This window comes from Plectropomus leopardus, chromosome 15, assembly GCF_026936395.1.
Source record: "Plectropomus leopardus strain MGB_pleo_1.0 chromosome 15, ASM2693639v1, whole genome shotgun sequence".
In the NCBI taxonomy this organism is placed as follows: Eukaryota; Metazoa; Chordata; class Actinopteri; order Perciformes; family Serranidae; genus Plectropomus; species Plectropomus leopardus.
Window position 1 is genome coordinate 17327393 of NC_142190.1, and position 25021 is coordinate 17352413.

The following is a 25021-nucleotide window of genomic DNA, read 5'->3' on the forward strand; positions in this document are numbered from 1 at the left end:
GAAGCATTAACAGCCTAAAATAGCACCTACACAGTGTTCAATTGTATGCTGCAAGGACTATAATTTGGAATAATTTGTCCTCACTGAATGTGAAATAACTTTTCATAAGAGGCATTGTTCTGTTATTTTGACACTTTATACATCTTTACTTGGGGGACACTGTTCGTTAAGGATGGGAACTTTAGATAAACTCAAAACCAACAACAAAATAATCAGATAAGATATACACTTATGAAGAATTGCAATGATTTCAACATATTTATTTCCATGCTCAGATTAACTCCTTGAAAATGTGTCGTATACTGTACAGTATGCAACATATGATTCTTTTTTTTTTGTTCACATCTCTTGAAACCAAACCAATTTTCTCTCTTTCCCCATTTCATTTGAAGCTGCTGCAGGTTAGGGACCACATCCATAAGAGTTAGCAAATTACATATTTGCCCTTTGGGGACCCAATCCGCTTTGTGTAGAAATAACATTTTCCACATGCGTTCTCTCTGGTTGGCATTTTGGGTTCAGGGAACCACAGCAATCAGGGCTGGATTATTAATTAGATTGAATGCCTGAGGTAAATTAAAGAACAGAAGGATAAAGGAACATCAGAAATATGGAAATGGCCTTTATTATCTTCAGACTGTACTTGAACTGTTGACTGTAATCTGAGCTATGCCGGGTAATCAGACAAGTGGTTCTGCATACTGAACGGATTGGCTCACAAATAAATAAAACAACTCTTACAGCCTTTGAAAATCAAATGACTAAAATCAAACAAAGCTGACTGAGCTTTTCTGTGCTTCTCTGGCTTTGCTTTGATTTAAATGTAACGCTGAAAATGACATTTATTAGTCTGATTTGCAGAAATTGTCGAGTCATGTCCCCATTTCACAATTTGTGCCTCAAGGTCTAGAAAGTTTCCTCACTTCATATTCGCTTTGTATCTGAGGGGGACTGAACACGACGTCTGGTGACCTTTGGAATGTGAATCAAAATTAAAGGGCTGGTTCACCCAAATGACTTTCATTTTATTTTTGTCTATTGAAGAAATTGCTGTTATGAATTGTTGTCAGCAAGCTTTGCTGAATATCCAAAGCACAGGAGACATTGTTTTTTGGAAAGACAGCTTTTAAATTTTCCTTGTTTTGACAAAAAAAAAAATATTTACCTTTACGGATGTGGCCAAAGAAATTTTTTAGACAGATATTTCACATCAAAATGAAACTGAGTGCATGTCTCCATAGACCTGTCAGTGGCTATTATGTTGCCAGGGAAAACAGATTTGGCCAATGTTTGTTTCCTGTCAGTTATTGCTTTAAGAAACATTGCAACAGGAAATACACAGAGGCCCATTTAGACTGTTTAGAAGAAGTCAGAAAAGGTCTAGACTACTAGACTACTACTCTGTCAATGATGCCATCACGCCTGAAGGAGTCAAAATGTTCAACAATACATATAAAACTATGTTGAATGGCTTTGACTGTGGTTGTATCCTGATTAAGATGATCAAAAAAGTTATATTAGAGTATTGCATCTTCGGGGGTTAAGAAAGAATTGATTGTGTGCATAAAAACGTATTTAGAATTTTAAAATGCTGTCTGTTTTCTAAAAGTTTCTGGTGTGTGACTCAGAGTTGTGCCAGATGTTTAGCGCCGTTTGCTGACAGTGACAGCTACTGAAACCAAATAAGCGTGTGCCTTGCCACCTGCTTTTCACCTTATAATGTATGCAGTTCATTTATAATTCCCTTTCTAAACAGGTCCAACAGCAACTTTAAGGTAGGTTTCAGTCAAAATCTATCAATCTCTAATATGGTAATCCTACGCCCTCATTCAGATTTTACAGCTTGTATTCTTTTTGCCGTTATGCTATGAATCAAAGTTATTCCTTTCCAGTCTTCAATGAATGATATGATAGGCTTGACCCATTGCCCAAGGTATCCCCAGGGGCATTTAAAATGTTATAGTATTGATTCTTTGTGCTATTTATATAGCACCAATGATCTCTGTTGGTCCTCGCCAGTCTCAGTTGCATAGTAAAGGACAGGCCTCACTGACTGTCTAGCGTTTCATCAGGAGCATTCGAGGACAGTGGACACATGATAGGTCTGTGTCTTCATCCTCCGCTTCATCTCTCTTATCATCTGACAAACGGCCAGAGGGTAACAGCAGCACACTGTGGTCCAGTCCTCACACACACTTCCCTGTGGATTAATATGCGGGCAGGCACACACAGACATGCAGACACAACAATGCAGCAGGAATATATCCAGATCCATGAGGTGTATTAAAAGACATAAAATCATAAACACATTGTACAACTTAAAGTGAATCAATGAGTGCGCTAAATAATGTTATCAAACTGATTATCTATTTTCCCTGGTATTCATTGGTTTCCATTTACTGTGGAGCCTTAAAACAAGCTTTATAAGTCTAACTGTTGGTATGTTGAAGGTAAAGACTGTATGACAATCATGGACATTGCCATCGTGATATCACCCATTGGTTTGTGGACTTCTGTTTTGAAGCGTTGTTGGAAGAAATTTGCCTAGAGGGCTTTTTACCAGAAATAGACTTCTGGGTAAGGTCAGGAAAACATTGCCAATTTTTATTTATTTTTAATTAATTTTTTAACTGTAGGATCTTTGTGGGAAACATCCCTCTGGGCAAACTTTTGAATCTGAGAGTTTTGCTTTTGGAGTTTTGGAGCCTCAATTTACAATCTTATTTGGACAAGAGGGCAGAGTTGATGCATAGCAGACGGCCTGTCATTCAAAGCTGCTATACCCTTAATTATGCACTACTTTAAGCCTTTACAAAACGTAAAGGGGTGAGTTATAAAAAAATCCCCCCACCTGCATACCATTTGTCATGGACGTTATAATTAGCAAAAAAGACCAAACCATTGTTTGTACCAGGCTGTAAAAATATTTCTGTCTTCTTTAAAGTCGGGCATCTTAACGTGGGGTTTTATCTAGATTGTCTCACTTCTGACGCCAGCCTCAAGTGGCCATTTGAGGAAATTAACTTTGACAACGGCTTTATTTTTCATCCCTGGAGGTTGCCACTTGGTTCAACATCACCCTTACAACAAATCTATACTTGCTATTGACAAATATGTTTTTGCACTTGAGTACATGCACTCACCCGTATCTTGTATCGCTCCCTGATCCCAACTCGCATGGCAAAAGTAGATCCTGGTAGTAGTGGCATGCACAGACACTCGCCATACTGGTGAGCCAAACTCAGGTCCAAACAACACGGCACCAGTGCCCCGAGAACACCTGCAAACACACACCAGCACAATGTGTGTTGACGTTATGATGGACAAAAAGAATAATTAAAATATTTTTGTCAGATGCAAGACTAATCAAAGAATAAGAAGTAATTTATTTGTGCTCAGACACATCAAGTTTAAATCATGATGGGAAGAATTAGTGCCGTAAAGTTCTGAGTGTGACAGAATAGTGTTTTCAAGTTACATGTAATCTTGTCTCCGCAGATGTCGAACAGACCGGTGCTCCAGTCTCCTCCCGTCTGCGTGATGGTGGTGATGGTTGTCGTGGTGACGCCGAGGCCAGGCTGTGTGAGTATCGGGTCTGTCACTGCAGGGACATCGTTCGACCTCGAGTCATCTTCACTTCCTGTGGTGAAGCCCTCTACTTCCTCCTCTTGAACTGCTGATGCTGAGTCTTTGTTGACAGTTAACTTTGGTCTGAAATTAGATTTTTCATTTATTTGTCTTTATATATATGGTTGATAAATTCATTACAGCTTGTCAACTGCCATCCTCTAAGTGATACTTAACTGATATTAAGAGACACAAATATGAAAGATTCCCTCTTTGTTTAATAAGAAATGTGACTGATTTCATTCATCTGGTTTATTTAGTTTTCCTAGAGAGGCATGTTTTGTCCTCAGCCGGCCACCTATGACATTTTAGCAGCATGCCACCACAATCACACTACCATCATCCTACCATTGTATGTGCTACAGAATGTATTCTTGCATCCAAGTCATTAAGGCCTTCAGCAACACTTAAAATCACTCCAAATTTTTAGTGATGGAAAATCTAAATACATTTTGTACGCAGCAATAATACATTCAAGAAATGTTCTTGTTGACTTTGTGTTATTGTGTGTCACAGTGACATAAAAGAAGAAAAAGACTGAGCAAAAACATGGCAGCATCAAAAAGCAGAATAAGATAAGTGAGCCATTTGCTGCAATTCCGTTGTGCTCATTGGTGACAATACTGTGGGCTGGTAGGGACAAAATAAACACTTACTGGTGTGTGACTGTTGTCTGCTCCATGACTAGAAGCTACTGGCATCCAGAGAGGAGTGAGGCGACGAGGAGGCGAGAGAGGAGAGGGTGAGCAGGGAGTCAGCAGGAATGAGGAGGTGGAGGGGGGGGTGTGGAGTGACACTTCCCCAGTGAGAGGGTGTGTGTCGGAGCAGATAAACCAGCAGTCGGATGGCTCGGCCAGAAGCTGTGTGACAGAGATAAGTCTTGTAGTTGTCTTCTGTCAGAGACTTTACTGCGCCCCCTGCTAATAGAGCAAATGCAGAGAGGGCAGATACACATCAGGGTGCATGCACACTAATGTCTGGCATAAAAAGAATCAGATGTGAATGCATGCATATGCTTAACACAACCACACCAATAGGTCAGAAAAGGCTGGGAATCTTGTAATAAGTCATTATTTATTTACATGTTTACTTGTAGAGTGTAACAGAGATCCACTGCACAAATAAAATATGCAAAAATATGAAAAATTAAACAAATTCGTTTCAAGTAATGGATGTCAAACATAAGCTCAAATATATTAAATAATTTTTAACTTTTTTTGAACATTCAAATGACATTGACATTCACTGACGTGACATTCAAAGACATCTATTTCTTCCGTCAAACTTATGTAATGAAAAAGACGCACACTTACCCTTAAGACAGAAAAAGACTCATACTGATGAGCTGGAAAGTGAGAGATGCATTAAAGAAACAAATAAATACCCTGTTCATGTTTAGAGGGGACCATCTGTATTCATGCATTTCCTGTTCTGTGACATTGACCTTTAAATTTAGACTGATATATATATAGTCTGTGTGTGTGTGTGTGTGTGAGAAGGTAACAGAAACAGAGAAGCATGGTGAGCTTTACGTGGTGGAAGGACTTGTAGTGAAACTTTTGTGGGTTCATAGTTAACACACGCACACTGGGTCTTAACCTAAAGTCGAGTGAAACACGTACATGAAGTCAATCCATTTTCAGTGTCATCTAGCTTCTTTTCAAGAGGATGAACATGTATTATATCATGTATTATAGTGACTTTAATTCTTACTATGCATCACAGAAATTAGCATCCAAAAGGATTAAAGTTGTGTGGGATCTTTGAAATGAAAAGGAAGGCTTCCCTAAAAACGTAGCTGATTTGCATTCGATTATTGGCAGTTTTTTGACTAACAGTTATCCCTGATGGATAGTCATTCTCCCAAAAACCTTTGAAGCAGAGACCACAGAGACCAACTGGCAGAGACAAACCCCTGGAACAGCTCTGAAATGATTGCAAAGTCTAGTTTGTGCTACACTATAAAAGATTGGTAGATATATTTGTAACTGAATGAGTAGGGTTTTTGTGAACACAGCATTCAAAGTTGGCCCATCCTCCCTTGCTCAACTTGGATGGATTCTCATGATATGGCACCTGGTCGCTAGATTTTAATAGACTCCTACCCTCACAGTCTGCGCCTGTTATTGGCTGGGGGCTACACATCAGTGCTCAAGAGTTGAGGCCCAGAAACTTTCCAAATACAGCAAAAAAAGAAAATACAGGCCGATGGGGGGTTTTCTGTAGATACAGATACCACCTCACACTTACTGTGGGTCATAAGTAATGACAGAGTAGGATGCTTTTTTTTTTAGAGTCTAGGAAAAATCCTTCTCATTCTGCCTTTATACTGTTTTCATGAAGCATTAGTTTTAAACACACGGGGAGTGCCATTTGTGCCCACATCACACCATACTAAAACATGAGGTTGACTTACTTGTGAGCTGAGCTTTAACAGGCCTCCTTGTTTTCATGTACCATGTCAGTTTTAGAGTATTTAGTTTCAGCTCTTAGCCCTGTCATTTAAAGGTAAAGCTCAATATTTTGGAGATATACAATACTATTTGGAGATATAATATTTGCTTTCCTGACGCAAACTAACACTAGATTTCTTTATCAGGATCAGTTGCCAGGCAACCAGCATGCTCCATAAAGTTACTGGTGTCCGGTACTGGTACATGACTGCACGAAAACAGGCTTTTTTTTTTTTGTTTTTTTACACATCGATTTTTTAATGGATCAAAACTACATACAGGTAGATTATTGCGTTTTGGAGGTGCTGGTTATGAGATTTTGTAGTAATCTTGTCTTTGTGCTGAGTTTAGTTAGTCAGCTGCTGGTGGTTAGATTCACATTTTAAGCATACATGTAGATATCAATCTTCTCATAGAATACTCTGCAACAAAACAAATAATTAAAATTCCCTAAATGTTGAACTTGTACTTGAAGGATGGATCAAGTCAAATAGTTAAGAGGAACAATTTAGTTCTACTAATATTATAATTGTTCCATCAGCTGTGGGAGTTTATTGGCTATTCCATCTTCTTTGCTAATTTTCATTCTGAGTCTTCAATAAATGTTGTCTGTAGGTGTCTCAATAAGTGGAAATTTTGCAAGGGGACATGTCTCCCTCAATATTTAGAACCTGTGCATTTGTCTTCCCTAATAAAAACATTTAAGTAGCTATTTGATTTTGACATCAAACATTTTCACCATAAAAGGATGCAGATAAGGCTCAATCTGGTGCATTAAAATTCACCAGAATGTAGGAAATAAAAGTGCTGCTCAGAAGTTCCTGGGGACGGACCCCCAATCCTGCTGTTTCATATGCGTCTCCCCCGTGTCTTTCTGATGAATTCTTACCACCTCTAACCCCTCACAGCTACACTTTGTGCACACCGTTCTCAGACTGCTGACAGTGCAAGATTACCCTTACTATCTACACTATAAGGGCAAAGATCCTCAATGGCTTCACCAAAACCACAACACGTGTTTTCTTCATTTCGCCTGTCGTCTTATTCTTGTGGGCAACACTCATCTTTTTTATGTCCTTAGAAATAATAAAAAAGCACGGAGAGGAGAGCGGGAAACAAGAAACGGAATATTTCATAGGTTTTATTACTTCTCTGGAAAGCACAAGTCAGACAAGCACTATCCACCGCTAGAAAATAGGAAAGCTGTCTGACAGGCTGACAAAGCAGGAGCGAATGATATGCCTCACCTTCAATGTATAAAACAACACAGCAGACACATTACCATGTATATGAAAACAACAGGCATTCAGGAGGATGCAGGTGCAGCCTAACAGTGGAATAACAAAATAAGTGGTTGGCCAGCGAGAAAACAGTACATGATGGTAGATGCTTGTTTGCCTCTTCCAGAAAAAAATTCCTTTATTAAAAATCCTAATTAAACCGTCAGTTGCTTATTTATTGTGCGTAACAGGAAAGAGAATGACTCACAGAGAAAAATTAGATCCAACTTCAACAGGCGACGAAAAGACGGGACGATATACAAATTATGGTGTTATCCTCTAACACTAAATCTTTTATGGAAGGCTTTGGAGAATTTTCATAATTTTTGTTTTTTCCCATCCATTAAAAGAACCCAATTTAAGTACCAAGGACCCGTACTCTCAGAATTTTATCCGTGGAAAAGGATTATAGAGACACTGAACCTGTTAGTGCAGGACAAACCCAGGTCTGAATATAATGTAACTGTGTTTTTTTTTTTTTAGAAGAAAAAGCCCCGCTAGTTTCCGAGATTCCCATGGGTCACATTCAGCAGTGAAAGGGTGCAATGAGAAAACTGTGTATCTGTCATGTTTTACACCACGTACAACAGCAAATGGTGCAGTACTGAAACACGAAGAGTAAAAAACATACACATATGTATGAGTCAATGTATTATGGCTTTGATTTTGTTGTACACACAAATAATTCACTGCTGAATGTGCCCACTTGCCTGCGTGTGTGTGAGTGTGTGTGTAAGAGTCAATGTTACTCTAATGAACCAGGTAAACCAGAGTGTCCCCGATGTCCACAGTGAGGCCGTTGTCTACCAGAGTGACCCTTTTCTCCCCCAGATTGATGTTAAACACAGATTTGTTGGAGATAGGCAGTTTGCCCTGTTCCTCGTGTCCTAGGACGGGCACACGGCGAGGCCCCCGCACGGGGTCCTCGTACCTCATCAACTTGACTCTGGACAGATCTGTTGGAAGGGAGGCAGGAAGAGTCAGAGGAGTCAGAGTTGAGGTTACAGAGACAAAGACAGAAACAAAAGCAGGGGGAAGACGGGGAAGAGACGGAGGAAATACAGTATTAAAAGAGCAAGTGGTGGACATGAAACAGTGGGAAGATGAAATGATGGCAGGGAGAGAGTGCAGAGAGGGTTAAAGGTAAGCCAGAATGTCATGGAGGACACATGAAAGCAAAGGGAAGATAAGAAGGAGAAGAAGAGACTGGGGAGTATGGAGAAAGGTAAGAAGTTAGAGGCAAAAAGGAGAGGAGTGAACAGGCTGCAGTGCAAATTGGCTGACACTTTGACTGCTCCTACAGACGCTAATGCACTTCAACATTGCTTTTGTTCATGATTTTGAGGCCTCGAGGTTCAATGCCTCTGCGCTCCCCTCAAGGCACACTTTAAGTTTAAATCCATGTCTGCAAAAAAAACACGGAGGCTTCACATGCATCTTCCCCTCAGCAGCACAGAGGATTTATACAATCAACAGTTTCAAAGTGGGCACCCAAGATCAGTGTCACCAATTATAGCATCTGACCCTTCTGCTCCTGAAATAATGGCCATAAAAGTCTTTTTGCTTAACATTATGGTATCACAGTGAAGATGACCTTTGGAATACAAAATGTCAGCACTTCATCATTTAATCCTATGAGACATTTGAAGTCGCTGAGATTTTGTCACAGTGACCTTTGACCACCAAATTCTAATCAATTCATTCTTGAGTCAAACTGGATGTTTGTGCTTTTTCAAGGAAACTTCCTCAGGCCTTCTTTAAATATTACATTCATGAGACAGACAGATGCAAGGTCGCAGTGACCTTGAACTTCAACTTCAAGTTCATTACTGAGTCCAAGTGGACATTTGTGTCAAATTTCAAGAAATTCTCTGACAGTATTATTGAGATATCACACTCACGAGAATGAGACGGATGCATCTTTGAGTCCAAGTGGATGTTTTTCTTAAATTTGAAGAAATTCCCTCAAGGGGTTATTGAGATATAGCTTTCTCGAGAATGGGACAGACATATGGACGGAAAACCAAAAAATATAATCCCTCTGGTCACAGGTGTCGCTCAGAAGCATAAAAATACAATCCTTAAAACAAAAAATGAAAGATAGGGAGCAGCAGAGAAAAAAATCTGAGCTTAGGCTGAGCTTACGAGGAAGAGCGGGTGGTGCTAGTTGAGCTAGTGGCACACTGATAGAGACATCTGCCTTTTCATGACTATAATACGTGTAAAAATTGTCATTACATGAAGCACAAAGCTGGGTGTGGGATATTATAATGGCTTAAGTCAAACGTGGATAGATATTGCATGCTGTAGCTATAATCATCTGCAGATCTGGGGCCTATCAAACCTGTCGAGAGAGGGGGCTTTAAGACAGTGGTGGAAACATTGGATTTTTGGTAGTTAAATAGCCAACAGTTTTACATTCAAATTACATGAAATAGCTGCAGGACTGCAGGGCTTGCTGTCCAGCTCTAATGTGACATCATCTGCTTTTTGAAAGCTGATTATTCAGTAAAAAAAAATGAATAATTTCACTTTTAATACATTATGCAGTGTACAGCAACAGCACAAGGAAGCTCAATTGTTGAAATGAAAGAAAAAAGCTAGTTGGTGTTTTACTGGTCACCCTTTCCCCAGACTTCATGCGCAATGATGGCAGATAGGAAAGAATAGAAAAGGAGGGGAGGGATAAAGTGAGACAATCGCCCCAGGCCACATTCGGCTGTAGGACAGCCGTTGCATAATATACGTCTTAGTTAGCTGAACCACCAGAACGTGTGATGTAACATTTCCCACCAAAAAGATTTTAATAATCTGCACACACACTTAACTTTGCCCCACCAGTTCAGAGACATTTTCATCAAAAATGAATAAATACTTTCATTCTTAGATTATAACATTCATTTTTTTCATATTAACTTACCTTTTTAGGGATCCTAATCATAGTTTATGATCTTTGCTGTATGTCCATTTATCTGACTAACCTTTAATGAGTCTGTTGACCTTGGCTAGCCTGCGGATGACGCTGTCTCCGCTGTCTCCCTGTCGGATGTCAACCTTTGTAGAAAACTGTCCGTTGGACGGCTGAGGGTTGACTAGGGACACACACACTCCAGGCTATGGAAAGAGATGCACGACACAAATGCACAAACACGCAATTTTATTGTCGATTTTGAGTGTACAACAAATATTTTGTTTATGAAGGACAAACTGCAGAAGCGATGCACACAGTCAAACAAGCACCTACAGAGACAAACAAACAAAAACATTGTGAGCATGCAAAAAAAAAAAAAAAAATGCAGATCTTAAAACTGATAAATAAGTAACTGAAAAACAAGCTTACACCTGTCTTCTAAAACACACAAAAACTCTCACGCAAAGCCTGCTTTGAGAGCAGTCAACACACAGCCGAAAGCATTTACCTCTGATCTGAAAACACTGAACGGTTTCCCCGGGCAACAGTCCTCCTTCACTTTGTCGTCAGCCTCAGATGCAAACAAGACGTCGATCTGCTCCAACTGTAGAGGAGGAACGATGTGAAAAAGAACAATTATCAGCTGATCAGCCCACTAACAGATATTGTGTATACAGGTGTGTTTGGTATGCCCACTGGCAAACGCTGGTGCTCCTGCAGAGATCAGAGATGAAACACTGGGCTTAACACTAATCTGTCCCACATTACAATCCCGCGATCTCAAACAGATACACCATCCCCGATTGGGAAAGTAGTCAAGACCAAGTGAGAAAAAATATCTCAAACCACATCTGCAGCTTCAAACCACTTCTTTGCTGACCATCTTCAGACGCAGCCAACTTTCGAGTCAAGGGTTTCTCAAAAGACCTGATTTAAGGTGGAGTATCACTATAAAATCAGTTGAACCCCATTCATCGTGTCAGTTTGTGAGGTAAGTAATACATCACCTTTTTCAGTCCGACATGATACGGCATATTTTTCTATAATTTTGTCTTTTGTGCCGCAGCTTATCTTTAGCTATGATCTATCAGAAACAAGGGAATTGGATTCAGGGTATTAGTTTGACGTAGATTATGTACAGTTCTCTTTCTGTGGTTAAATCTTTGCCGGTTTGACAAAAGTATCTCAGGGACTTGGGTTTTCCTTTTCGACTCGGCTAAGCTTCTGCGCAGACAAAAGTATTAAGGGCTTTTCTGACTGACAGCTGAGCTCAGGAATGTCTCAACTGAGTTCTGCAGAAGTAGCGAAACTCAGCTTTAAAGCTGAGGTATTTTTTTTAGGAAACCAAAATGCTGCAAGTACATGCTGCAGCTCAACTTTGTAAGGACAAAAAGAGCATGATCAAGTGTTAGGTTAATTGCAAATTTGGCGATGTTCTCACTAGATTTAGCAACATTTCAGACCCTCTTTGAAACTTTATTTCTCAAAGACAACTGATGACAAATTTGTATTATTTAGACCACCGAGGAAAATAGAGAAATATACTATACTGTTATTCATTCCCATGCATGCTGCTCAGAATAATCGTAATCCACGGCTCTTCAGCCATCAGTGCGGGGTCACTTCCCCTCTCCTCTTTGACTGTGCAGTAGCTGCACGACAGACAGGGAAGGAGGAGAGGAGACGCAGCTCGCCATGGTACAACAGTTGTAATGCGGTGAGACATCACCAAATACAGATGAGCGTCATCTGGCAACTTATAGCAACTTTTGAAGCTAGTGATAGCTACTTTTATTGGAAAAGAGTTGGCAGCACTACTGTTCACATTTGAGAGGATACTGCATTATAATATACTGGATCATATCAACAATTTTTAACTCTGGACACAAAGAAAAGCAGACACCTCAGGCATGTTTTTCAACGCTTTTTGAGCGAGGTCATCCTTATATGTCATGTCTGATTTTAGGAGTGTTGGATCAAAAAACATACCTCTAGAGAATTGGTTAAATAAACCAGATTTTCCATCAGAACTGCCCGTTCATCAAACTCCAGCTCAAGATCCAAGACCCTGGGCCCGTTCTTCTCCAGGTTCTCCTACAGAACACAGAGCAGAACCCAAATAATTGACATGAACCACACAGTACAAGCATTAATGATGGACATGAACTCTCTCAAGAAATGAACAGAAAGTTCACATATTCAGTTTTTGTTTTAAATTAATTTAAAAAGCCAGCAGTTGAAGCAGCAGCAGAAGAATGGAAGGGAATTCATTATTTTATCCACCGATTGAAGAAACATGTTTTAATTTACAATTAAGCATTATGGAGAGAGTTCATTGTTATGCTTAGCTGCCACTATTAAGGGGTAAAAGCTCTTTATTGCCAAAATGTGAAAGGTGGGAATAACAATTTTGAACAAAGACATATAGATGCAGAGCCAAGCTGACGATAGAAAGAAAAAAAAAACATTTTCAATTTTTTATGAATGCAGCAAACAAACATAAGAACAACCTGAGACGGCCTGTCAAAAGTGTGTTTTGTACTCTTTCAATCAATAAAAGCATGGAACCCTGAAGACCACGTATTCTAGACATTTCTTTGAAATCTCAATGTAACATTGTTGTTCAAACAGTATTGGCTGCAGTTTGTCATTGTTCAACACAAAGAAGAATAAAAAGAAAAGAAAAAATAAAACGGCTTTTGAATACACAGACTCCAATCTTTCAACAGAATTACCAGGGCAGACTTTTGACCAATCAGAAGCAGAGCTGTGCACATAAACAAGAGATAAGCCGGCTTCTTAGGTGGTAAACAATCTTAACTTGAACAATGCAGAGAAAAATATAAATAAAAACACAAAAAAGACCTATGAGGCCAAACATGTGTATGTTTTAATCCCCTAAAAATGGCAAATATGCACTGATTCATTAGAGGTATAAAAAGATGCCATAGGGGACAGGATGTGCAAACGCTACTAAACTGTCACCCCCACTTCCACCAGATTTACCTTGATCATGGCAACAAAAGGCATGACTCTCTTCATGTATTTCTTCAGTTCAGGCAGGGCTCCCAACTCGCTCGCAATCACTTTGTTGTCTGGAAGAGCCCCGTTGTTGTTCTGGACAGACACCAAGAAAGAAAAAAATAACAAAGACAGGTAAGACTCAAACAAACAGAAGCGCAGAGAGAGAGAAATAAACTGGGTAACTGCACAGTAGAACCCTGCATGAGATTGTTTCTTATTCCCACTTCTGCTGGATTTCTGACCATTACTGTCGGGCTCCCACAGTGTGTGTGCTCTACTCCCACTCGCACCCGCATTCTGACCATGCATACATGCCTGCACAATATATATAAAAAAATGTTAATAGATTGACCAATTATTTTGTCTCTTCTACTGTCCTGCAGGGAAAACATGTTATTGTACTCTATTGCAATAATAGAGATAAGCAAACTGTACCTGTTGGTAATAAGTAGCAAAATTTCATTCTAGTGCATAATTATATTCATACTAGTGCAATAATCAGTTATTGTAGTGCAGTGAGTACCCCTAATGTAGGGCAAAATTATATTGTTTTTTTTTTTTACTTATTATTTTAGACCATGTGTTGTTGGCAGTGGTTGTTTGTTTAGTGGATGTTGTTTTATTTTGCTTCCCTTAGTCTTTTGCTACACATGTCAGGAGTGAAGCTCCTAAGGGCTGTGTCCACATAGTGTTATTCCTCAGCGACAGCATCTGCTTTTTAATTGTTCCCTATGAGGAGCTGGCATATGTGGCTGAATGCAGCTGCCTAAAGAAAAAGCGCTGCACCCAGCCTCTTTTTTCAGAGTGCTCCACCATTTTTGTGCAGCAGCACCGAGTGCTTCTGCTCAAAAACCTCTGAATTTTTGAAAGGTGCTGGTTATGTCACTATAGCTTCTTTAGCTACTGACAGAAAAAAACAGACAAGCCTATTTGTGGGAGAAAATGGGCCAGCGGACAATGGATGTTGCTAGTGTGTGTTGTGCTTTTATCACTGTACCGCGGCTTATAGTTAACTGTGTAATCAACCCTTTGTTAATGTAAAGTCACATTAGCTCACTAGATAATGTTACTGTCAGATATCAGCGCCCTGGCACTGCTTCTCTGCTGAAAAACAAAAGTATTCTGTGGACACAGGCTGTAATTTTGTTGTATTTTTAACAATGACAATTAAGGTTTTCTATTCTTTTTTATTCTGTCCCCCTGCATTTCAACATAAAATGAAAAAGTCTGAAGGAGTCACCACTTAAAGAGCACAGAGGACCTGCAGTTTATTTTTTGACTACTTGGTCCCACCTGAAGCTAAGTTAAAACCAGCTCCCATGGGATTTGTGTTGGGCTCCTCAGAATCCCAATCCCAATGCAGTCCTCATACTGCACAGCATAACTTGTATTGGTATTTCAGTGCATCACTGCACCACAGTCAAATGGGCTTTTGCACATAACATATGTAAAAGATTACTGCTACGAATGAATGTCGTGTGTTCGTTTCTCACCTTGTAATGCTTGCCGAGCAGGGATAAGGCACTGTGCTGCCACGGAGGGTAGCTCTTGGCAACATAGATGGTACAGTGGGAGGGTTTGGCTGGGGGCTTGGAGTCACCTTTCTGTTGGAGGAAAACAGCATTAAAAAGCAGCATTTTAGGCTCAACTCGTGTATCCATAGAGTCAGGAAGACTTTGATGGTTTTGGTTTAATTCAGTACAGTGACAGCATTGTGGCGGGGGTGGGTGGCCTCAAAGGGAAGCAAATGATGCATTTGGATAATTCAAGAAGCAAGCTGTTTTTGTGTGTGTGTGTGTGTGTGTGTGTGTGTGTGTGTGTGTGTGTGATCTTCTACAATGAAGACGATCTGTGAACTTATTTTATGTGACAGCTGTCAAGTCTGCTCTAGTCCTGTACGTATGCATGCCTGTATGTGTTTCCACAAATGAGTCTTGATGTGACAGTAAATGATGAAAAAAAAATAAATAGATAAAACCGCTTAATAGACACTGTCTGCAAATAAAAACATTTTACCTTCACATTAGTAAGTCATACAACTTTTACTGCATCAATGCTGTTGCAGAAAAAAATCATAACTCTATTTTTGGTATTCATGTTACCACATATAACTGTGTGAATTGCTTTGTGTTAGTGAAGGATGTTTTATTTCCACAGGTCACATGAAACACATAGTAATGAAATATCTACTATCGAGAATTATTTCTCTGACTTTTATTTGTTAATTAAGTTATTCTTAAAATACAGACTTTTTCAAAATCACAAAACCAAATTATGGCAACATGTCCTCTGCCAAGGTTAGACACCCATTTGCCACTAAAATTTATCTGCCCCCTGAACATACATGTACGAAAACATTATTGTAATTATAATAAAAAAGACAGCTTCTTTCTTCTTTCCCTGTCTCCTTTTTTCCCATCATTCTTCTATCTTGCCTCCATGGCAACAAAACATTTACAGAAAATCGATAACAGCAGTCTGGAAGCCTGAGATATCGGCTGTCTCGAATCTTGTCAATACTTGTTTTGCTTTTCTCCCAGCTGCCTACAGCCACTTATTGAAATGACAAACTGCTAACAAACAATAGACCAACTTTCCTGCTGTGAACGCAGCACAAACTTAAGTCTTCAAGAGTATTTAAGTCAATGTTATTCATTTAGCCCTATATCACAAATAAACAAATCCTTTTGTCGTAAGACCCTTAATACACAGGATGCCGTGGCAAAACCATAATCTACAAATGTTGTGTGTCAAACTGTTGGGTGCAGACTATTGAAAAGGTGTTTTGTGCATATCTTGTATCCATGGTTAATACAGGATCAGTAAAACTAGCCTGGGAATGGGGGAAAAAAATTGACTAAAAAGACTGAGAGCACGATTCAAGTAGAACTAATTTTTTGTTCAAAAACATAATCTCTGTGCATCATCTTCAAAGGAAAAAGTTATGACAGCAACAAGGTAAATTATTTACACTTGATACAGAGTTATTGAACTCCAAATAATACTCCTTTGCTCTTTTTAATTAGCAAAGAACAAAAACATCAGGTTATTGTTTATCTAAACATCAAATATATTATCCCATTAAGCCTGAGTTTAAGTTCTAGGTTTGAGTTATTTCTAAACCTTAACAGATTCGAAAAAAATGATTTTAAATGATTCAGAGTAACGGGCAGATTGTATAATGGCTTCTGATATGATAAAATACCTCTGAAAAATGAACAGAACACCAGATAAAATTGTTGTAAATATTGTTTAAGATTTTTGGAGCTGCACGCTGCTATTTTTCATTAACTAAAATGCTATAGAACCCCAACTCTACTTTCAACATGCTGCCTGATATTTTTTTTAATTATTTTTTGCCTCATTGTGCTCCTGATCAAACAACCATGAAACTGTTAAACAACACCTGAGGGAGAGAAGACTGACACAATGCTGCCTCCGATTTAATTACCAAACTTAATGCATTTTGAGTGTTGAATTGGATAAAAACTATTAAAAAAAGAGGGCAATCATTTCTGAAATCAATATTCATTTTTAGAATTACTTATAAAAGCTATTACAGGAGTGAAGTGCAGAGGCAGTGAGGCATGTGAAACACAACATACACACATTTCTTACTTTGTTTTTGGGGGGCTGCATGTAAGCTTTGAGTCTCAGTCGGAGGTCGTGTGCGGTCTCCATCAGGTACTGAGAGGAACGGATCAGAATCTCGTCAACTGGACCCACCACAGGCCACGATGCGTTCATCAGAGAACTGGTCTATAATTGAACAAGAGATAAAGAGAGAAAAGAAGGGGTGGTGGATGAGTGAAGGGGAAAGACTTCTGTTAACCCTCTGAGACCCGCTGGTGATCCCAGCAGACGTTCCTGTCTTTAAGAGTCTGTAGCGGGCTGAGCTGTTTTCACAACTGAAGTGCTCGCCATCAAATCGCCAAAATATCGCAACTGTTACAGAAATCTCTAAATCCAGTGTTGTTCCTCAATTTCTTTGTGTCTAAATGTGTTTTTTTGAAGTTATTTTGGACAAATTTGATTAATTCTCGAGTGGTAAAACATGCTTAAATTTAGCACTGAATCTGTGTGACAAATGGTATCAACCAAAAAGGTGCTGCACCAACTTATGAGACATAATTAAGCATGGATATAGCCATTCTATACTTCAATCATAATATTATAAGTCAAACTTTGAATAAGCACCTAAATACATTAATTTAAGATTAAAGACTATAAAAACATGGCACTCATTGATAATCTGCTTTTAGATGATGTATACCACTTTTAACAGGCATCCACTGCTGACCTGCAAACTACCACTTAAGATCCCCTACTCCCCACCAAAAAGGAAAAACTGGGTCTATGTGGATCTCTGTGAGTTAATGCATTTTGGCCTCAAGAATATTTTGTGTAAAGAATGGAGAAAAAAAGTTTGAGGTCCACCGGAGTTTTAAAAAGCTACTAACTACAGAGCCAGAGGTCGCACTGCCTTCTTAACAAAACTAGGCAGAAACCATTTTAACTATGTGTTAGAATGCAATGTGATGTGTATACCAGTGTGTCTGCTGAGTGGCTCTTAGCTCTTTAGCTAGCGGAGCCGAACCCATGATTGGAGAAAACACTGGTTGTGCGGGGCTTTTGTTGTTGCTAAGCGACAACTGAAGAAAAAAAAAAAAAAACACCTCCGGAGCAGCAGCACTCTTTCATATTCATAAATTCGAGTGTTAAAAATATTCTCGGCTCTCTGTGCTGTTGGGAGCATGCAACAGTGTGTGCATTCCTTTCATACTGATGAGAGAAAGAAGCCCAGTGTGAAGACAGGCTCCTGGTGGACGTGTACACCGACAGCGGGAATGTGTTTTGTGTGTGTGTGTGTGTGTGTGTGTGTGTGTGTGTGTTAGTCGCCATTTCACACAAGTGTATGAGCAGTGGGAGAAGCGCTACTGCAGACCTACATGAAGCATGTTATCTTTGCTTGTTGTTCCCAGGTGTTTTCATGAATGTAAACGAACACAGGAAGATTAAATGTTTCTTTCATACTGTGTATTTTACTTGCGAGTGTTAAGGGTATAAAGATAAACACAAAAGACTGAGGGCGACTAGAGGATGAAAGTCACACCTGAACTCGCAGTCAGAGCTCACAGGTGCTCGGAACATAAAACATACATTCTGATGCCAAATCCGCATTTTCTTACCTTGCCAAGAAGACCCCAAGTGTATTCACAAAGGTGTGGGCAGATGGGGGTCAGCAGCAGAGTTTGTCTCTCTATGAACTGGAAGACGAGGTCTCTGTGCATACCCTCGATAGCAAGCTCACGATACTTATCTTTGGCTGCCTGTGAACATACACAGAGTAAAGGTCATCATCTTGTGTGATTACTTAACTATGCCAGACACTATCGTCAATCCACATGCTCAGTATGAAATCCGAATCCTTAATCATATCATGCTCAGTAATCTGCTGCAGTATTCACAAAATCATCATAAAATCCTCACAAAGGATGAAAAGTCCACTTGTTTTTAAGAGATAAACATGAAATATGAGTGCACTGGAGAGTGCTTTTTATCATGGACATGTTATTTACCTGGAACTCAAAGAAGCCACTCTTCAGAGCCTCCTTGTACATCATCCTCTCATAGTCCTGGTCTGTCTTCAAGATGCCTGCATTCATCTCGCTAGACAGAGAGGACACAAAAATCCTTGCAATCAGTCTATAAATCCAGTTTACCATTCATTTTTCAGCACTGAAAAGTACAGAGTCAAAGAGTTCAAGAGAGTTCTGAGGGAATGATCCAAACAAAAAGACTGGTTTACTACGTGCCTGGTTTCTTTTCTTGCCTTTAAATGCTAACTGGCCACAGTATATCTTATTTTTACTATTAAATAAAAACAAAACAAAACAAAAAATAAGTCACCTTAGGTCAAAAAAATCACACTGCAATGCAACATTAGCCTAAGTCAAATTAATCTCTCTCGCCACTTTAACTGCTCAATATGAACTAAAACTGAAATGATGTGCAAACCCATTGAGTAGTTGATGGGAAATTTTAGATTACTCTCTTAATTAACAGTTCCAGTTCCAACATTTACAGGTTCGGTTTCACCATTGTGGACATTTGCAGGGTGCCCCTATCTCATTTAATAAATAAATAGCTTTGGATTTTTTTTAAACTGTTGTTTAGAGCTGACACTTTTAGGGCTGCCCCTTGAAAGACGGAGATTTAAATCATCAGTCTGAGACCTTGCTTCAAGTCTAGCAGTTGTTTTTTTGTGTTTGTTTTTTTTTTGCTAGTCAGTGAGCTGTGCAGTGGACATCTGGGGACATTTTGGTCCTGTCACCATGGATGTATTAAGAGGCCAGGCGGTCACACTAAACATCCCACTGAGCTCGTTCAAACTTTAGATCTTGATATGGAAAAAAAAGAATAATCATATTTAACGGTCGAATCTGACTGGACTGGTATAATTCTGAAAGACCTGAACACTTTGGTGCTGGGTCTTATGATGAGCATTTGCCCTTCTTTTTGGACACTTTAAAGACGTAACAAATGATCCATTAATAAATTTTAAAAAATCATAATTTCAAGCTCAAATTTCTCTTTCTTAATTTAACAACAAATCCTTGTTTCTCATTTCTAGACCTTATTACTCAAGGATGCTGAGTCGAGCCATCAAAGAGGAAACTTGGCTCTGTATTCCTCAATACCACGATCTCAAAATTCAAATAATGTGTATGGCCTTGCTTTATGTGATTTCCTAAATAATTTATGAGAGCTATATATCTCGGTACTTGCAACACTGCCTCATCTTAATGAATTCCTGTTTCTACCTGGCAAAGACCCGATCGTTGAAAGTGTCTGTGGGTCCTGTCCTCAGGTTGTTCTGGTTTGCAATCATCTCCTTCACCCACTCCACCCAGGTGTAGAGGCGCAGGATGCCTGCGTCAGCCATGGTCTCTACAAAGTTGGCGTCCTCCACTGTGTCCCCAGCATCAGCTAGAGCCAGACGCATGCCTATGATAGGACGTGATTAGGTGAGTAAGAGAGGAGGCCGGACAGGGACCAACAGAGCATGTTCAATTTAAAACATGTAAAGTTAATTCAAAGACAACTCTTTAAAGCAGAGACCTTGTGTGGTTATTGACTCCATTCTCACCAATAATTTCCCTTGGTTGACTACTTTAGTCTGGTGGATTAGCCTAACTTTAACTTACTTTTTTAAAATCCACATGAACGATTCTGCACATCAGCATAAATTAGATCCACATCACAGCAAGAAAATGTGTCACTTTTAAGGATGGGTCCCCTGTTACTCCCGTTATTTCCTTCTTCCAATCAGTGTTGAAGAACACCAGGAAAAAATGGCATTAGCTGTTGTCTTTTACCTGAATATTCTCAGTTTAGCTGAGCTAAAAACATGAAAACACAGAATTCTTTGGCATGTTAGCATGTCATTCACTACTGAGCCTCCCAACAATATCTCCATGTCACTGGTTCAACTGACTTTAGCAGTTTAGATATCACTCGACCGTCCTGCTGTTATTACTAACATGTCATCTGACAACAGACACCTGCCTTGGATTTGGACTCACAGTGTTGCGTGGCTGCAGAATGAATATAGAGGAAATTGAAATTTGGCATTATTTTTGCTATTAAAAAGACTTTTTTTGGCCTGGCAGGGAAACATTAATCACCACTGCCTTTGTAATTTGTTTGAATGAAATATTCAACTAATATGGGTCCCATTAACCTTATGGTCCACAAACAAACACTGAAAATAGCACTTATTTTCTCTTCTGCAAAATACTTTGACAACCAGGTGAGCTTCAGGGACTTTGTGAAAAATTTCAGTCTGAGAAAACTTCAAATACCCAGCAGACATCACTCTAAGCTCTTAGACAGGAAGTCAACTTAATACGTCTATCTGCTGTCAGACCATGAAGTTTTCCACAGCAGGACAGCTTCCAGAGACACAACAGACACGTCTATCTATTATTCAGCTCGTTCAGAACATAAAAAACACGGAGGATGAAAATAACAAAAGAGAAAAAGAAAAATATGGATCAACTCATCCTGAGGTGTAGTGAGGGAAGCAGGGTTAATCTACGTCCCTACCAAGTATGGATGAAAAAGATCTGACAATCATTGCTAGAAAACATACTGAAAACCAAATAAAGATAAAGACATGAACAACAAGAGACTCAAATTCTCAAAAGGGATTACCATTATTAATTATGCCTCACAGACATAAGGTTTTACTTTTAAATTACTTTTTCAGGAACAAATTCTGCCCCTGTACATTAAGTCTCTTTCTTGGTCTCAACTCCTGAGAGAAAATCTTTCTTTCATATTCCTATAAATATTTGATTCAGAGTCTGTACTTCTTCTCTCTGTATCTCATGGTCCGGTGGAGAGACCAATAGGGATGACGATCATGCAAATACACAATAAATCATGATTGAGGGGAACATTTCTATTGCAATCAATAATAATGCTGATGGGCCTTAATAACTGGTCGCTTCTGATGGGGCGATCACATTGAATTTGCATTGCTTTACTAGTTACATTTTGATTTAAGCATACATTATATATAATCATTACTTACAGTGCAGTAAAAGGGATCTGATATATGAAATAGCTCACAGCACTCAATATCAACACCTCAGTTATCTTATTAAGATGGGGCGTTTTTGAATTATCTTCAGCACCGGATAAAAGATGCTTATAGTATAATCAAGTTTAATGGCCCCTGCACGATAAAAACACTTTGTAATTGGTTCTAAACCTACACCTGATGTGTTTTGTCTCCCACGTTTCACTGAAACATGACAGAGATAAGAGAGTAAACGATCAAAAAACAGAACACGGGACGGAGATAAATTGAGAGGAAAGATAGAGTACCGTCTGCTGAGAACTTTTCAATGGCTTGGCAGAGAGTGAGGAAGTTTCCAGTTGATTTGGACATCTGGTGAACAGAAAAACAGATGTTAGCAGCCAGAGTCTTTCAAGCATGCCCGCCCACACAAGTTCATTATAAAGCTTAGTGGAATAAAACCATCGAGTCACAGACTGTCTGTTTAAATAAAGAAAAAAAAAAAGGTAAGTGCAAATCAATAGCAAATATAGTAATTAAAATTCTTAACAGCATCAAACACAAGTTAATTACTGCCACACAGGAGAAGTGTTGCAATACAAAGGTTTGCTACAAAATATAACAAGGTAAATACTGTTAGACAAAAGACCAATCACACAGAACCAGACCTTTTCTCCTGAGATTATAACCTCAATATGAAATTAAAACATCAAGATGAATTCATACAGAATTATATTTCCAAAAATTAATATTTGATGCACCTTTTCAGAGTTGAGGAGCAGATGTCCGTTGGCTCGCACGGCTTGTGGCCACTTTCCACTGTGAGAGAGAAAATGTTCTCATTACTGTCATCTTCATCTTTATCTTTCTTATCAAGCTAGCCCCAAACCAATGTTCCCTTTTTAAAATAAAATATAATACTGTAAGCACAATACCATTTCCACAGCAGAACAAATGCATTTTAAAGTTGGTCAGGATGTTTAAAATTGTATCATGATATTAATAAGGATACCTTTATGTTATTGATTTGCATCTCAAACACATGCAAAATCTCATTCAAATTATAATCAAATAAATGGTAAAAGAATCATTCCTTTCATAGACTTCCATCTACAATGATTTTCAAAAATGTATATAAAATAAAGGATGCTCCAATCTGACTTTTTGATCCTGATACTGACAGCTGGGCCCTGGGTACCAATCCAACATCAGTGTTGAATCAATAAGCTGTATGCCTCACTGTGGGGAAGTGACTGGGATCATTATTTTATGTTTAAAAGTAAGACTAGGCTTGACTTACACCTCAACATGGTAAAAAAAAAAATAGTTACAAATAAATCCATGGAAATAATTTTACTCATTTGTTATTTATCATTAAAATAAAAAATGCCCACCAGTAACTTGGAATTTTTTTGTTTTTCAAATTAACAGGTATTATAATTCAAGTGTAACCCTGATAAATACAGCAACAAATCAGCCAAACTAAAACAAGATTTTAAATTCCAGTATAAAAATAATATAATAGTTGAAACTGCAAACATTTATATAACATATATATATATAATATACATATATATATAATATATATAATATACATATATATATAATATATAAACATATTCCTGATCCAGCAATTGGAGTCAATATGCTCGATATCGGCTCTACTTAAGTATAGGATTGGTGCAGATGCTGTGTAATCCCTCATCTAACTGAGCATAAGAAAGTGAACATGAGTATTTGCCAAAATGTCAAACTATTTCGATGGCAGTCCATGAAACTTATCAGAAAGTGTAACCCAATTAAAAACTTCCACGGAGCATATTATCACTAATATACATTAAATAATCATGCTAGAAGAAGTTAATTTACAGTTAATACTTAAGCCTCTGAAACCTGAACAAATATCTTGATATCTTTCAAAAACATTGGAAGATGGCAATGAGCAACTTAAAAAGAACCCCCCCCCCTTAAAAAAATTACCCCCAATATTAGCAAGAAGTTAGTAGAATGTATTAAAAAAAATTACCTGAAAATCAAAACAAACAAGAAATTACAAAAAATGTGCTTTAAAATTTGTAATAATTCTGTAACATAATTATAAATATGTAATTAAAATAATTCTAAATACAGTTTTCTAGAAAAATGTCCCTAGCTTTTTAAAAATAATTTTTTAAATGTACCTATTTGTTGCAAAAGTTGTTAATTGCCTCTTTTCTGATGTTTCTGAAAGAAGTTGAACGAATTTGCTCAGGGTTCAAAGCTTTAAATAACTGTGGAAGGCATCTGAACGCAGCAAAAGAAGAGATAATATCAGTCCAGGTTTCATAGGGTTAACAGAATCTCTCCTTAGATCTAAAATCACCAGAATGCTATCAAGTATAACCCATGCTATGAATCTTGCCCCTCATTCATTTGCTACTACATTCTGTACCGGTCATCAAGTTGGCAAACTCACTTGTCTCTGGGCCACATGGCCACGTGGTTGTACAGGTAGTAAGAGAGGTGATTGGGCACCAGGTCTTTGCCAGACACGCGGACGTCCACGGGGTACCAGTACTCAAACTCTCTCCTCAGCTTCTGTAGACACTCTTTAGGGATGTCTGTCTTGGGGAAAGGCGACGACTTAAAGAAGATAAAGTCCCACACTTCTCTGGTCATCTGCTCGGGCCTGTGGGGGAGGCAAAAAAACAAAAGACACAAGAATGGTCATGGGTAGAATGAGGGATGCATTGGGTTGAAGAAAAGTAATTAAATGCAGCATTTAACAGTGCGTTTCACATCTTTTTGCCATTTTATGTTAGTTCTAGGGAAGAGATTTGAGGATACTTAAATGAACAATGAGCTTGAATTGATTTTTCCAAACTGTGCCTAAAATGCAGGATTTGTCATTGAGTGGATGTTTTATTTATTTTTTTTATTTCACGGATGAATACTGAGCAACAAATCGACTTTGTCTGAAAAGCAACACCTGTCATTGGAAATGATTACATTTAGTGATTAAATTGGAGTCTTTTCTCCCTCAGGTGGACCACGTCTGTGGTTGTTTGAAGGCAGAAAGAGAAGGACGGGTGAAGGAGAGGAGACAGAGTGAATCAGCTCGGGCTTAATCCTTATTTATTCTAGTGTGCAGGCGCGTGTG

At 38.7% G+C, this 25021-nt stretch overlaps 2 protein-coding genes across 2 annotated transcripts in view; both read right to left on the reverse strand.

The window, feature by feature from the left end:
• Positions 1-244: 244 nt before the first annotated feature.
• On the reverse strand, positions 245-7057 carry plac8l1 (PLAC8 like 1). Its single transcript, XM_042498743.2, has 4 exons — positions 4284-7057; positions 3479-3711; positions 3144-3280; positions 245-2200 (listed from the first exon to the last, which is right to left on the reverse strand). The coding sequence occupies exons 1-4, from the start codon at positions 4307-4309 to the stop codon at positions 2069-2071; spliced, it is 528 nt and encodes a 175-aa protein (XP_042354677.1). The 5' UTR covers positions 4310-7057; the 3' UTR covers positions 245-2068.
• A 148-nt stretch (positions 7058-7205) lies between these two features.
• Positions 7206-25021, reverse strand: part of lars1b (leucyl-tRNA synthetase 1b) — a 28677-nt gene continuing 10861 nt past the window's right edge. Inside the window, exons 20-32 of the mRNA XM_042498742.2 lie at positions 24338-24550; positions 22644-22701; positions 22191-22254; positions 20120-20303; positions 18875-18965; positions 18485-18625; positions 16914-17054; positions 14789-14899; positions 13278-13388; positions 12261-12365; positions 10780-10875; positions 10342-10474; positions 7206-8316 (exon numbers count right to left, since the gene is read on the reverse strand). Coding sequence (XP_042354676.2) covers positions 8111-8316; positions 10342-10474; positions 10780-10875; positions 12261-12365; positions 13278-13388; positions 14789-14899; positions 16914-17054; positions 18485-18625; positions 18875-18965; positions 20120-20303; positions 22191-22254; positions 22644-22701; positions 24338-24550 — 1654 coding nt within the window. The 3' untranslated portion in view covers positions 7206-8110. The remainder of the gene's footprint in view (positions 8317-10341; positions 10475-10779; positions 10876-12260; positions 12366-13277; positions 13389-14788; positions 14900-16913; positions 17055-18484; positions 18626-18874; positions 18966-20119; positions 20304-22190; positions 22255-22643; positions 22702-24337; positions 24551-25021) is intronic.